This window comes from Urocampus carinirostris, chromosome 6 (genome assembly GCF_059441175.1).
Source record: "Urocampus carinirostris isolate Australia breed hairy pipefish chromosome 6, RoL_Ucar_1.0, whole genome shotgun sequence".
NCBI classification, from domain to species: domain Eukaryota; kingdom Metazoa; phylum Chordata; class Actinopteri; order Syngnathiformes; family Syngnathidae; genus Urocampus; species Urocampus carinirostris.
In genome coordinates this window covers 29,100,545-29,116,480 of record NC_142354.1, presented here as the reverse complement: position 1 = coordinate 29,116,480, position 15,936 = coordinate 29,100,545, and the positions used below count along the sequence as shown (strand labels likewise).

The 15,936-nt window shown below is 38.3% G+C and overlaps 1 protein-coding gene across 1 annotated transcript in view; it reads right to left on the bottom strand.

Annotated features, from left to right (window-relative positions):
* LOC148364518 (low-density lipoprotein receptor-related protein 1-like) overlaps positions 1-15,936 on the bottom strand; it is a 231,213-nt gene that overhangs the window by 34,331 nt on the left and 180,946 nt on the right. Inside the window, exons 43-62 of the mRNA XM_088338658.1 lie at positions 15,146-15,350; positions 13,916-14,108; positions 12,457-12,582; positions 10,939-11,067; positions 10,739-10,858; positions 10,537-10,650; positions 8,897-9,046; positions 8,581-8,703; positions 8,329-8,445; positions 6,451-6,579; positions 6,248-6,370; positions 6,025-6,165; positions 5,769-5,956; positions 5,516-5,699; positions 3,305-3,390; positions 3,113-3,232; positions 2,853-3,040; positions 1,026-1,231; positions 764-952; positions 545-693 (exon numbers count right to left, since the gene is read on the bottom strand). Of these exons, the coding sequence (XP_088194784.1) occupies positions 545-693; positions 764-952; positions 1,026-1,231; positions 2,853-3,040; positions 3,113-3,232; positions 3,305-3,390; positions 5,516-5,699; positions 5,769-5,956; positions 6,025-6,165; positions 6,248-6,370; positions 6,451-6,579; positions 8,329-8,445; positions 8,581-8,703; positions 8,897-9,046; positions 10,537-10,650; positions 10,739-10,858; positions 10,939-11,067; positions 12,457-12,582; positions 13,916-14,108; positions 15,146-15,350 (2,980 nt within the window). The remainder of the gene's footprint in view (positions 1-544; positions 694-763; positions 953-1,025; positions 1,232-2,852; positions 3,041-3,112; positions 3,233-3,304; positions 3,391-5,515; positions 5,700-5,768; positions 5,957-6,024; positions 6,166-6,247; positions 6,371-6,450; positions 6,580-8,328; positions 8,446-8,580; positions 8,704-8,896; positions 9,047-10,536; positions 10,651-10,738; positions 10,859-10,938; positions 11,068-12,456; positions 12,583-13,915; positions 14,109-15,145; positions 15,351-15,936) is intronic.

Below are 15,936 nucleotides of genomic sequence, written 5' to 3'. Positions count from 1 at the left end.
CATGGCAGGGCAATTGGCAAATAGAAAGTGTTCTTCCGTATGTATGAGCATGTGAATGGTTGTATGTCTCTGTGTGCCCTGCAACTGGATAGCAACCAGGCCGGGGTGTCCACTGCCCAAACACAGCTGGGATGAGCCTTGGGCACCAACACGAACCTAGTGAGGGTAAGCGATGGAGATCATAGATGGATCTAAATTGAATTTTTATTAAGGCGAATAGTTTGGGAAAGGATTTTAGAAGCTTTGCCTTCTACTAGCCAGCCCTCGAAAAAAACATCTAACGAACATGGTCTGTTATTTTTCCCTTTCTTTCAGTTTGTGTGTCCATTTATTGATATTTTTTAATCCAAATATTATTTATTTCCACCATCAATATGATACAGAAAACTGTACCTACCTGTCTAGATTCACAGGTATTGAGAATTGAGCAAGTGTACTCGTTCAATCCCAAAACGTACCCAACACTTGCTTAATTGAGCACATTCATTCCAATGACAAGTTTTCTCAACGAAACCTTATATAAAATCATGTAGAAAAGGCTCACCTGACTGGCAGTGCAATTGGACAAGCAATGTTTGCCATCTGCAGCCAGATAAAAGTTAGTGGGACAGGCACATTTGTAACCACCTCCCGGTGAGAGGAGACACAGGTTGCTGCAGCCGCCGTTGTCAGTCTGGCAAGGGTGATCAGCGACTGCGGAAAAGCCGAACTATTTTTCAGAGACGTACCACATATTAAAAACTAAAAGACAGCTCGATTTTACCTTCAGGCTGGCGGTACGGGTGGTAAATATGGACGTCCATTGGCCTGTGTAAGGTGCTTATCAGCAAAGTTTTGTTGATTCCTTGGGTCTTATGAGCTCTGTTGATGGACTTGGTCTCCCAGTCTGTCCAATAGATGTACTCCTCAAACAGAGTCATAGCAAAGATGTGTGGGATATCCTGGGTCAGAACTATAGATGGAAAAAGACAAATTAGAATCGTTGTCCTGCAAAACATACATATGTCGCTGTGTATGTGCTTCACCTGTGTGTCTGTTGGTTCCGTCCAAGCTGGCGAAGGCGATGTAATCCTCCCGCGCGTCGGCCCAGTAGATGCGGTCATTCACAAAATCCAGAGTAAGACCGTTAGGCCAAGTGATCTTGTCCTCAATGATGACAGTCCTGTTAGTGCCGTCCATTCCAATCCTTCCAATATGTGGTGTGTCACCCCAGTCTGACCAGTACAAGTACCTGCCGAAAAATGCATCAGAGGTAATGCATGAGAAAAAAAATGTCAACAAAAGTGGACCATTCTAGAATCATTTTCCTCATGAGTTTGTCTCGAGTTTTTCCTTGCCCTTGTGTAGGTTTCAGATCAGGGGATGTTGTAATGGTGATTTGTGCAGCCCTTTGAAACTTATAATTGAGGCCTATAAGAATTAAAATGACTTGACTTGGGTCGAGAGTGGATAAATCTATAACTTGGGTTTATTTGAACCAGATTGTTGTGCAGGATTTCATAATGTGCTAAATAGTTTGAACTTGAATTCAAAAACCATCGGTTTTTAAAAAAACTTTATAACAACCTAGTTAAAATTATTGTATAATTTGAGACATTTTGTTTTAAACCACCAATCCTGTTGTCGTCTGTGACAACCAACAAAATTGGGTCATTTTGCATAAAATAAAACCTTTTAAACATTAAAAATATTGGATTGTTTGTCAAGATCCCCCCAAAAATTGTTTCACATAGTTTTGAGACACGCCATAAAATGTGTTGTTTGTATATAATCACAAATTGTGTCTTATAGTATCTATCACCTTTAACTACAAATTCATCATTTTGCTTGAAACAGACCTAAAAATGGGGTCGCTTGTTAAGGCACCTGCTTAAAACTGCCTCACTCAGAAAAATAAATTGTTTATTTATAGCGACCTAAAAGATTGGGGTATAAAGTACAACAAAAGAGCAAAAACAAAAAGGATGCTCATTTTGATCATAACAAAATAAATAACTATATCTCAAATTCTAACAAATGTTTTGGTTTATTAAAAAAATGGGTCATATTTTAGAAAGCAAGGAAGATTTTTTTCCCCAGTTTTTTACAAACAAATAATGGAATATTAAGGTACTAACTTAATTGGGCTTTTTTTGTTTGTAACCCAAAATATCATTGTAAAAATCTGTAATCAATGAACCAAAAACTAAACCTAAAAACAAGATATCTTTTCACATAACCCAAAAAACTGGTTCATTTCGTAAAAAGTAACCAAGACGGTGAATTAAATACCTAAATTCTGTCTGAATTTAGTTTATTTACTCGAATCTTTTTAAAAGACTTGGGGCCTGCAAAGAAGCAAAAAAGAAAAATCAAATTTTTTTGAAAATAATTAAATTAACTCTCCCCAAAATTTAAAAGTTGGTTGATTTATTTTATTATTTTTTTATTTTTTTTTACCCTTATGTTTTTGGAGTGCACACTACATGCACCAAAGCAAATCTTTCACAACATTTTAATAGATAAGTCAATTTTCTAACCCCCAAAAAACTGCTTCTTTTTGTATATAACAAGCTCATAGAGGTTTGTTGAATTTTTCCGAATGAATTTAGTTTATCTATAAACCATGTTTGTCGGAAACAACAACACAAACCATTCAATTGTTTTTCGAAATAAGTCAATTCCCATCCCCCCAAAAATGGGTTTGCTTTGTAAAAAACAACCCAGAAAGTTGGATGAATTTTTTCTTGAATATAGTCTGGTTTTGACCTGTATGTTTTAGAGTACACACTACCAGTACCAAAGCAAAACATTATTTTACATCAATAATAAGTAATAATAATACATTTGTTTTAAAAAATCAATTATTTTACCCATAGCGGACATCCACAGCCACAGCTCTTGGTTCACGCAAGCCATGGTTGACCAGAACAGTCCGGTATGCCCCGTTCAGCTTTGAGACTTCAATGGTGTCCCTTCCTTTATCGCACCAGTACAGGTTTCCTCCTACCCAGTCCACTGCAAGCCCATCAGGGTTGCTGAGCGATGTGCGATGGAGGACCTGTCATCCACAAAATTGTTTATTATTTTTTACGTACAGGATACAAAAATTTCAAACTATGAGCCCCATTACCTGAACATCACTGCCATTGATGTGCATTCGTCGGATCATGCTGCCCTGCGTGGTCACGTCAGTCCAATAAATCATCTCTTGGCGGTAATCAAAGTCTAAAGCCACTGCGTTGTTCAATCCCTGTCAAAGAGCAGATGTGATAGTTGGGAACCTTCAAAAGAAGCTGGAACCGAGTGGAGCAGAAGAGCTAACCTGCTTGAGAAGAGTGTAGTTGGAGCCGTCTAAGTTGAGTTTGCGAAGGTAGTAGCGGTTGGCAAAGATCAGGAATGGTTCCTCATCTGTTTAAAATGAATTATATTAACGACATGAGTATTAAGTGTAGCTTCCTTTGACTTTTGTGGTGATTCTGGATATGTTTTTAAAGACTTCACTAATAAATCAGCTGTGTAAAAAGTGGCCAATCCACTACTGGGGTCATTTTATTTAATATGACAAGAAAAATATTGGTGAATGCAATTTAAACCCAATTGATTTGGGTTTTTGGTCAAAACAACAACCAGAACAACCAGGTCACTTTGTTTGTAACAAATTAAAATTGTGATTTCGTTTTGAAGATTATGATAACTCCAGAAGTTGGTTTGTTTTGTACTAAGCAATTCCTGTAACTGGAACATTGAAAAATAGATTTAAAAAAAAAAAAAAGTCAAAAATTGTGTTTTATACAAAACAAACCGTAAAACTAAGTCAAAGTTTTAAAAGGGTATTTAAATTAAAACACAGCAAGCATAGCCTCATAAAGAAAATTGGTTGCTAAGTAGACCTTAAAATTTGGAATCTAATAGAAACTTAGATAAAAATGATCAATTACCGGTAGTTTGTGTTCTGACCTAAATAGGTTTTTGTTGTGTTATGTGTTTAGAACACGGTGAAGCAGGGTTTGGCTGTTATCCTGCACAAATACAAATACTTGTGTCATATTGTCGCTGTAATGCAAAAAAAAAATATTCTTCTTCATTATTTAAATTGTGTTTCAATAGTTTATCAAAGATTATTTTTTCTTAAATCAGTGAACATCAGATTTATTGTCTAGGGTTCCCCCCAGGATATTTCCAAATGTAAGATTTTTAAGACCTTTCCAAGAACACATCCAATGACATTTAAGACCAATCGTGGACCTATTCGGTATACATTTAAGAATAAATGCAAAATACATTGTCAGTAACTAAGAATAACTGTATAAAACAGAGACCAGTAGCAATCACTTTTTAATAAAACAAGTGTCTGCATGCGCATAGCTTATGCAAATGCGTTACATACAGAAAAGAATTGAATGTGGCGTGTGCGTTTACACAAAACAATATCCCAAAATACTACACCAAATATATACAAAACACAGTAACTGCATGGAACATGTTAGTGTGTGCGTGTGTGAGTGAGTGAGTGAATGTGTGCCTCAGTAACTGCAAGAATTGCAGATGTGTGTATTTATACATCTGTGAGTGTGCCTGATTGAAGACGCAATAGAGCCTATGGTTTTTGGAGCTCTGCTTATTTCGCTGCAATCTGTTCATCCAAATTGCTAAGTTCAGCCAACTTGTCCTTTTTGCAACCAAATGAGAACGTCGTGGCGATCACTGAGACAGAAAACACGACTTTCAAGAGCCTGCTTGTATCGTCATTTAGGGAACACGATAGGTGGTCAGATATTGTTTTCAGTGTCCAACTGAGAATTGGCGTAGAGCCACAAACAGCTTGCATGTAACCCGGCTGTGAGGGCTTAGTGCTGCTGACAGCCGAGGTGACTGTAGAGGTTAGCGTTGGGTTAGCTGAGCAGAAGTGTGATATGGGTGCCTGCCTTCGTGTAGATGCGAAGCATGCTATAAGTTTAGCACTCTTCACGTCAGATTCCAAGGCGATATGTCCATTGTGCCGAGCTTGAAGTATTTACAACACAGGCTGCACCGAGCTTCCCGCTCACTCCCTGGTGTAGCCTGAAGCTAGTTGTACTTTGAAGTACTCAACCACAACAGGTTAAACCTAGACTTTCCCAACCCAACAGGAGAATAGAGACTGACTGTACGTAAAAGTTCCAGCGTACTGCTGCACTTCTAAAACACGAAAATCTGGATATTCTGACAGACACATTGCATTTATCGGTCAGAGATTGGACGGAGAAAATTGAAGATAAAATGATGACACAACTCGCCATTCATTTGTTTGTTTACTTATTGTACAGTTATTAGCACTATCACGCAAATAAGACAGGGATAAATAAAGACATTTGAGAGTAAGATTTATAGACAAAATGTAAGACTTTTTCAATGCCTAAATTTGCGGTTATCAAATTTTTTTTTATGTTTTTGACCATCAGGGAACCATTTTTTTGCTTTTTGGTAAAAAAATCTTTAACTGACTTTTACAAGTTCCTTTAAAAACAAAAATGGAAATCTGTCCGTCTCCTACCAGATGTGGATTTGCAGATGGTAGGGTTTTCCGGGCTGAGCTGGAATCCTTCTACACAGAGGCAGTGAAAGCTTCCATGTGTATTGATGCAACGCTGAGTGCAGGGATACGTGCTAGTACACTCGTCCACGTCCACGCAGGTCTTTCCGTCGTCTTTCAGCCGGAATCCAGGGTGGCACCGACACTGCAGAACAGATATACAATTGAATGTTTGTATATACATATTATATAGTATACATGTGTGCTGGCTTACCTTGAAGCCTATCTTCAGATCCTCGCAAAGCTGAGAGCAGCCGCTTAATTTGGTGTTCAGGCATTCGTTGATAAAGCAGTTAAGCTCATCGGAGCCGTCGCCGCAGTCGTCTTTGTGATCACAGAGAAGCGTCTCGTTGACGCATTTCCCGTTGTTGCAGGCGTACGCCGTGTCGTTACATTTCTTCTCTAATGTGCACGAAACATTAAGTAAAACAAAGTCGAAGCTAAAAATTAGCGGCAAAAGAGCGTGTAACCTTGGCCCGCGCAGCGTGGATTCTTCGGGGCCTCGTCCGAGTGGTCGTGGCAGTCAAAGTCCCCATCGCACTCCCAGGAGCTCTGAATTAGGCAGCGGCCGTTGGCACAGCGGAACTCGTTTGGCCTGCAGGTCGGGTATTCTGCAGCCAAAAAACAAAAACAAAAGTTAATCACTGAGCGGTGAGAACAACTCCCTCAGTTTGGTAAACCTGGTCAGCTTACCACACTCCTGCGACTCGTCTGAGCCATCGCTGCAATCGTTGTCGTGGTCGCACACAAAGTGTTTGGGGATGCACTGGCGATTTTGGCACATGAACTCATCATTGCTGCATGTGTTGTTGAAAACTGGGGAGATAAAAATAACATATAGGGTTAGTGTAAAAAAAAAAATCGTTTTTATTTAAGCAGATATGGTCTGTACTCACCACAACCAGCCTTTACACTCTCGTCAGCTCCATCCTGACAATCTTTGTCTCCATCGCACTTCCAGCGCTGAGGGATGCACATGTGGGAGCCGGGACATTGGAATGCTTCGGGACTGCATGTTTTGGTCTCTGGCAATCGAATAAGAAGAAATCAGACAACTGTGAAAACTGGAAATGTGTTGATCAATGTCAATGCTATATTTTTGGACCGTTATGAGTATCTTTATCATTTTTTTCCAGGCTACAATGTGCACATTTTCATCAATGCATACTCAATGGTGACCTATAGCATAGCCAAACATTTTTCTTTATTTTCACAAGTATGAATCTGAGAGTGCGGCACGGTGGCTGGGTACAGAGGTTCAGGGTTCAAGTCCAGCTATCGCAGCCTCCCTGTGTGGAGTTTGCAAATTCTTCCCGTGCCTGTGTGAGTTTACTCCTGGCACTCCGGTTTCCTTCCACATTTTCAAAAACATGCATGTCAGGTTAATTGGCTGGCCCAAATTGTCCCTAAGTGTAAATGAGCAAGTTGTCTGACTCCGTGTGCCCTGAGACTCGGCATATAGCTGGGATGGGCTCCAGCACCCCCAGACCCTACTGAGGATAAGCGGTGCAGATAATGGAGGGATGGATGACTCTTAGATATCATTCTTTTATGTATAATAACTGTGTCTTTGTTATTACTTATGTTTATTGTTGATGTTGACTATATTTTGTTTGTCCCCGTGCAACATCCATTGGAGCCTGAGTATACTGTGTGACCCCTTCTTAAGGTTTCTTATTTTCTTGTTGCTGTTTTTTGGAGTATTTACCTTGCCTTCATGTTGGTTTCACGTCAGGGCATGTTGTAATTGTGGCCTGTGCAGTCTTTTGAGTCGTTTTGTGATTGATGGCTATACAAATAAATTTGACTTAACTTTACTATATAAGGCACCCTGTACATAAATAGGAATGTACAACTATTTGTGTGAGCTTTGGAATGCATTTTGTTATGGAGAATCTTTCCCCATTTACATGGTTTCCCACAGACATTGACAGTACCTTACAAACAATAGCATTCTACTCATTCACAATGCACTCTAAAATATTTTTCCAAGAATTTTGCTTATTTTAGATTCAAAATCATGTTACCTTGCATGTTAAATTTATTGATGTTTGTTTTTTGTCTTTTAAAGTCCCGACTGAGGTAACATCATGCACTTGGTTTGTTTTGCAAATGGTCTTAATTAGACATATAACTGATAAAGGTTATGATGTCTCTGTTCCCTTACTATTGTAGATATATTGTCCTTGGTATTGTGCGTTTAACATTGCTGCTATTTTGTTTTGACCATTATTAGTACTTGTCCTCACCATTATTTTGTTGAAATTGTAAGTTTGTTGTGTTCTGGCTTTGATTGAAAGGAAAAAAAATGGAATAGGGGTAGGAATTTCAAAACTGGGCGCATATTTATGTATATACTGTGTTATCGTTTATCTGTTTTTATTTTAAAATATTTTGCTGTTTCCATTGGTAAATTGTTGCTATTTTTTGTGAATGTTGTGTCTAAATAAAGTCCCACCAATCAATGTTAATAGATATGCATTTGACGTCAAACTTCCTGCAATCCTAGTGTCATTTCTTTGGTTTCAAAAAAGTCCAAACGCAGTGTCCTAAAGAAACAGAAAGCTTGCTGCAGATTGCTGTGGAACTGCATAAGACCGCATCCGTCGTTCCAGAAGCTGTGTTCATTGACACACAGGCATTGATGCTTTCTATTTTTTGTGGCGTCCGTATGGACGTTCCGAATGTGATGTGAGTTAAGCGCAATACACAGAAAAGGCACTGCAGGAGTCACTACTTGGTTTAATTTCCGTGAGAATCAAAATTGGACTCACTGCATTTACTATCCTCGTCACTGGCATCACCACAGTCGTCTGCTCCATCGCACAGCCACGAGGTAGGAATACAACGGTGGTTCCCGCACTCAAACTGGGAGGGTGAGCACACTTTGTCTGGAAAGTCCGGAAGACAGTTGTTATTACTTTGGGATTGGACCATCAAGAGGTGGAGATTCCGCTTCCCATTCCAAAATCTTCAGTTTATTCTAAAGATTAAGATGCAAAATATCAACTCAGACGTCAACTTACCACAGTGAGCTTCGTCTGCGCCGTTCTCGCAGTCGTTTTCTTTGTCGCAAGTCCAGCTCATTGGGATACACCTTCCACTGGGACAGGCAAAGAAAGGTGTCGGACACTTTGTTTTACCGCTTCCTGAAAGTCAACACACGTGGCCAATGTGGTTATAGATAGGCCTATGAAAATATAATCCCCGCTACAGAGTTATCCAAGAACAATGTTTCACATTTCCCACTTGATATGGGACATTATGCTTTCATTCCCAAGTGAAAAACGATCACAGACTACTCATTTGTGAAAAAAAAAAAATCAATGTATACGGCAGGACCTGGACAATTTCTCTCGTCGGAGAGGTCTCCACAGTCGTTAGCCCCGTCACATTGCCATGCCGGGTCATAGCACAAAGTGGTGAACTCGCACTTTTGAAATGTCACTCCCTTTACTCCCAGGCGGAAATAACTTGAGCAGTCTGTGGCAGCTGGAAATGAGGAAGAAACATACAACATGAAGTTAAAAACTGTTGGGTTAAAAAAGACTCAATTTAAATCAAAAGTGGACTGATTAACAATTTGGGGAAGTTTGACTCGAATGGGTTGTTTTACCCCCTCCAAAAAACCCTCAAAATGTTTTGCAAAACAATGGCATTGTTCTCCCAAAAAAAGGTCATTTTTATATGAAAGTACTGTTAAAAAAACAATTCAATCTAAGGGACAGTGTGTGATATTTAGTGCCTTCTAGTGGTACAAAAACATTAATTCAGTAAAAAAAAACATTGATTTGAGTACTGGGCAAAAATACATGAACTATCATCCATCCATCCATTATCGGCACCGTGTATCCTCAGTAGGGTCGCGGGGGTGCTGGAGCCAATCCCTTCAGGCAATGGGCAGGGCACACCCTTAACTGGTTGCCAGCCAGTCACAGTGAACTATCATACCAATGGCAATTCTTATTAAAAGAATAATAATAATAATAAAAAAAATCATATGTCAAAAAAATTCTGTTTATTTTTACATAGTGAAATCCCGATCTAAAAGTCGTCGTCATGGTCGTCTGACATCTTCCTGCTACGTTCTAGGGCACTGTTTTTTATTCGCATTTAGACAATACAGTGTCATCTAGTGGTCAACTATTACACAACGGGGCTTTAAAAAATGTGAAAATAAATTATGAATTAAGATTCAAAAATTTGTTTTTACCAAAGTTTGGGTGTTTTCTTTTAAGAACAATTAAATAATTGTATTGTTTTGCAAAACTTCTACAATTTTGTTTGTAAAAACCTCAAAATGGTTTATTTTTAAAATCTATTCATGAATTAAGATAAACAAAAAAGGATTTCCCACCAAAGTTTGTTTTGAGAGAAAAAAACTGAGTTGTTTTGTTTTTTACAACCTCTAAAATCAAATTGTTTTAATCATCTTTTGTAAATTAATTTAAAATAACAATGAGAGCATTTCATTAAAATATTTAAAACGTATGTGTATATTTTCATTTTACTTATGTAAAATAATCCCCTTATCAATCACCCCCTACCCTCAGAAAAGGTAATTTTGTTAGAAAAAAACCCTAAAATTAGTGTCATATTGTCCAATAACTTTCCCCCCCACTCCCTAAAAAACTAGGCCATTTGATTTACAAGACCCCACAAAAATTCAGTCATGCATTTATTTTACAGCCCCAAGAATTGGACTGTATTATACATGGAGTCTTAAATAAGAAACCCAAAAAAGAGGAAAAAATTGGGTAAAATACTTTGAAACAACGCAACATTGATTGGTCTACTTTTGGGGGGCATATCCTTGGATCTGTTTTTTGTAAGTAACAACGAATCAATGAAAGTTGTTATATGAATCCATTTTTGACCCAATTGGGCTGATTGTTACCCCAACTGTTTTTCAAGTGTCTTTGACATTGCAGTTTTGATGAATAATAATGTTTCAGCATTTCTGCATTTTCCCCCATACTTACTGCAGTTCATCTCATCACTAGCATCCTCACAGTCCACTTTTTGGTCGCACTTGCTTGAGTTTGTGATGCAACCTCCGTCCCTGCACTGGAACTGCTCAGTTGAGCACAGTGTGCCTGACAAGCACAATCATCTAAGATTAGCCCGTGCTCATCATTTACGTCCTTTTATTCTGTTTTTTTAGGTGAACGTGAATCGACTTACTGTTACAGAAAACCTCGTCTGAATTGTCTCCGCAGTCATCCCGGCCGTTACACCAAGATTGATGTCCCACGCAGCGACCGTTCACGCAACGCTTGAAGCCCTTTTTGCACGTCCGGTGGGCTGGAATGCAATTTGCCGAGTTATAGCGCGCTCAATAAAAGTAAAGTTCAGAGCACCTCAATTAAACAGCGGCTCCTTACCGCAGTACGACTGCTTCTCGTCGGATTTGTCCTTGCAGTGAGCCATGCCGTCGCACGTCAGCGTGTAGTTGATGCAATCTCCGTTTCCGCATTCAAACTCGTCGGCGAGATTGCACGTGGCGTTCAGAGCTACAAAGGGGGATAACAACAACAATTTGTTTGTTTTTCATTCTACATTCAAGGTATTACAGTTACAAGAAAATGGAGCAGAAATCTTCACAGACGTACGAGAGAAAATCCAAGTTCCGGGAATTTCTAGACGCGACCACTCAAGGACTGAGTGCTTGAGACCGCCAGCATCAGCTCGTCTCAGTTATCATATGCTTTTACTGCCATAAAGACCTGATCTGGGGCATTCGGGTTGTGTTTTTTTTTAAATTGTGAGTTCTTGTGCTCCCTCACTCCTTCACTACCGCCACGCAAACAACTCCATTAACAACTTCATCCATGCTCGGAGCCGACAATAAACTCACATATTATATTGTTAATATCATTTGACTTATCTTATTAATGTATTTTTTATGTTCAATTGATTTTGGTATGCTGGTAACAATTTAATTACTTTGAAGTTATTTCTTTTGAGTAAAACTTGTTCAAGATACAATAAATTACAGATGCAAGTAATTAATCTCATGTGTAGAAGGAAACGTTTATTTTTTTGCAGCCTGGACATATACAGATGGGAAAAAACATGAGAAAGTGCGAGATGTGTGGCTAATTTGATACACTGGGTAGCCAGAGGTTCACACCTACTTGTCATGGTAACAAAATCCAGAACATGACAAATTTGTGCTAAGCGTGCACGTCTATTTATTGTGCCCTTTAAAGGAATGACGTCAGGGTACCTTCACCTAAGGTATTACTTTTAAAAACATTTTTTTTTACTTTTTGAACATTGTTTACAATTCTACAACTGATTTTTGCACTGCCGAAACAGAAAATAGCATTGTGTGCTAAGTTGATTGGAAAAATTCTCATTTTTGTGGCATCATCAGCACAGTTTTGTCAATACACATAATGCTACATCAAGTAAAGTTTAGAAGAAGAAAAGGGTTTTTTCAAACTATAATGATTAAATACTGTAAATGGTGAACATTGATAAAGGTGAATTAATGTTTAATGGATGTTTTGTCTATGTTGTTTAAACCTGTGGGCTTCTTCTAAGATGTTCCACACAAGAATACATGTGAACAAAAATATAAAAAATGACATGGGACTTTATCTAAAATAATTTGACATGACTGAGGAAAAACATTTTTTGATACAGCACATCAAATTCACCCAAAATTAACTGAAATAATGGAGAGAACAAATTTGTTTTGAACCTGTATACCAGATATACTGGCCTGTGCAGTTTCAGTATTTAATCTGAATTATTAGTCTTTTTCTTTTAAATAAATAAATACACTGAATAAAAAAGTCTAAAGATTTAACTAGGTTTCAAAAAGTCGGAATTATAAATAAGCATTAAATCTTTCTCACAATGTTTTCATTTAACACTTAATTATACTGTCTTACCTATGCAGGTGTTATCCTCCAAAAGCTTCCTGTCACCACGGCAACTGCAGTTGACCCTCCCTTCTGAAGTCAGCAGACACAAGTCCTGACATCCTCCATTGTTCACACGGCACAGTGAGAATTCACCTGTGCAGAGTTGAGAAGCAAAATTTTAACACAGACATTCCTTTTTAAATTTTCTCAGTGGTGTTCCGATGCAACTTTTTCACTTCTGACAAGTCAACCGGGGTATTGGCTAATCGGAGATCATTAAATCAGATAGTAGCAGAAATAAAATATGCTGGTGTTTAGGGCATTTGAGAAAAAAAATCCAAATTTTTCTAATTTTGAGTTTTAACAATTCTTGTTTGGTTAAAAACGATCAACCTTAATTTCAGTCCTACTCATCTCGATTTTGGGTTTTCCATGGCTAACAAAAACAAAAAACAGTTCCTTTAGACACACTGTTGGTTTAATGACAGTCTCCACATAGAACATCCAGACGATGCTTGATATACAAGCCCCAATATCAGTGATTTTTATTAAATGTAATACAGTTTTTAGGGGACAGACATTAATCAAATTTCGGCTATCAAATCGGATCATGTTCCAAACAGGAGTGTGTATTCTAGTGCCTCTCAATTATTTTCTGTCAAAAGTAAAAATATTTCCAGCCCCTGCAAGTGAGAGTGCCAAAGCCCTCTAGCATAGTGGACGTGCAATTGCACTTTATTCTAGGACAGTTAATAAAAAAATAAAATAAAATAAAATTTTCAAAAAAACCTTCCTTAAGGTCAATTTCCCCCCCTTGACAGAGACTCACACTCTCCTGAGGGGGCTCTACCCACTATTTAAGAAGCACTGGTGTATTCAAAAGTTCCTTTTGTATTTGTTTAATAATTCTATGAAAACTGTAATTGCACATCCACTGCAGTAGGTGGCAATGGTGCTCTTTTTGTCACACTTCAAAGGTAAAATCTTCTGCAAATATGTATGTATTATTTTCTTATTTCTCAAAGTAAACAGAAGCAAAAAGGGGAACAGGATAGTGACAAAAAAAGCACTGGTTGCATAATTTACCCTGGATATATTTCATTAAAAGATAAATGCGTATGATACAGCTTTTTGTGTTTTAAGTATGGATGTTTTGATTCTGCTTTTTTCAGACCGATACTGACACTCAAGGCTTCAATACCGATACCACTAGTACAGTAACCACTAGCTATAGTGTGGTACACCTTAGACGCTCTTGTTGCTTCACTGATTTGCATTTGCGGAGAGGGTTTATTTGTACAAACAAAAAAACTTTGCAAGTACAGGATAAAGTACTTATATGTTAAATAAAAGAGAGTCTGGTTTTAGGGTATTGTGAAGGATTCCATTCTATAATCGAAAGATAAAAACGATACACTCTAAAGGAACATGAATTTAGATCACTAAAACAGACTTAGGAAAAAACCCATGAGTGGAAAAAACTCACAGTTGTTGGTGTCATTGGCCACGGCGGCGATTCCCATCGGCTGCTGAGGTATGTCGGCACGCAGTACCTTCATGTCTCCTCCGGTGTATTTGTCGGCCCTGAGCACGGCCCTCCTCACCCAGTCAGTCCAGAAAATGTAGTCGCCGTAAACCGCCAGGCCGAACGGGTGCACAGGCTCGTTCTTGAGCACCACCTTCAGCACAAGCGATTAGGAATTTCCAATCCACAGAAGATCATGAAATAAACCGTAATTATTTGTGTAGAATGCGCACTGCTGTTTTTTTGAAAATCGTATAAAATTTACTCCTTTGCTTTTTCTCATACAAAGCATTCTAAGTGACAAATGTGGGGCCATGATTAGTAATTTATTGACACCGTTAACTATGAACACAATAGCAAAATGAAATTTACAATATTAATTTAATGTCCTTCAAAGTCCTAATCACATCATCTATAGGTCTTTTATCATGGCCAAATTCAAGCACTTTTTAAGGACTTTTTCCAGTACCATTTAAAGAAGAATCATGTATTTTGTAGAGCCATTAATATATCTGGGTTTTACATCTGCAATTGTTAATCTAGCATGTGCATTTGTCATGATATGATTTATACGACTTGAGTAAATCACGAATACATTTGTGGGTCTAAACAAAACATGTCCAAATATTTTTAGACACATTTCTTCCTGTATAGATATTATGTAAATATGGCAGTAATATGCAATTATATTTTCAGTTGAGAAAGTTATTCACATTACCATTTACCACTGTGAAACGCTACATTCATTTTGTGCATGGCCCATATTGTATGACCATACACATACACCAATATACATTTACACATTTTTTAGTGCCCTAGTCAAGGTGTAGCATGCACCTGTCCTCTTGGGCGCAACGTGTAGGGGGCAATGACGCTTTATAGGACAATGCCATGTAAACTAGTCCCAGCTGCCATTATTCACGAGGTAAGAAGAAATGCCTGAGAGCAGTGTCGGTGAAATTTTAAAGCAGACTGGCTGAGAAACATAGAAACAATTTCAAGTATTTACAAGCACTTTTGAATCCTTGAAAACGCAAATTAAAATTCAAGCATTTCCAAGGATTTCAAGCACTCATACAAACCCTGTCTTGCGATTGTGGTCAGCGATATTTTTGGCTGCCAATCATACTTTGAGTTTGTGTTATGCCCGTTATACACAAATGAATACAGTAATCACAACGTGTTTCTCACATAGCGCCTGCTGCCGTCGTACTCGCAGCGCTCGATTTTGTCCAGAGTGGCATCGGAGAAGTATAGCTTCTCCGCGCGGTGGTCGATGGCCAGGCCGTTGGGGGTCCGGATGTCAGTACCAATGATCACAATCACATTGGACCCCGTGAGGGTGGCGCGCATGATGCTGGGTGACTGCTCGTTCCAGTTTGTCCAGAACATCAGACTAGGGGGGAGAGTGGGGGGTGCCCGGGACGTCAGAAGGAGCATTAGCAAAAGGACCATTGGAGTCCCTCTAGGGTCTGTGTTAGGACCTTTGTTTTAATTGTATATACATGACATGGCTAATGTGTCATCAAAATGAAAACATATTCTGTTTGCTGACAACACTACAATATTAGGCTCGGGTACAAATCGAAAGAAATTGCGGGCAGAAATGACCGGAGAACTTAACAAAAATAGAATGTTCGATAAACACAAACTGTCATTAAATGTAACGAAAATAATGGTTAGAGTATTTGGGCAATCCAAAAAATATCTTAAAAAATTAATAAAGATAGGTAATCTTCAAATAGAAAAGGTTAAAGAGTTTCTTGGAAGGACGGTATTAGGTGGAGACCCCATATAAATAGCATGCAATCCAAAATTAGCAAATAACATTGCAGGTATGAGTAAATGAAAGCATATATTTGCCCAACAACCCTTTAAATTATGTACAGTTAATTAATTTTGCCCTAATTAAGCTATTGTATAGAGAGTTGGGGAAATAAATTTTAGAGCAATATAGAATCCATTATTTGATTACAGAAGAA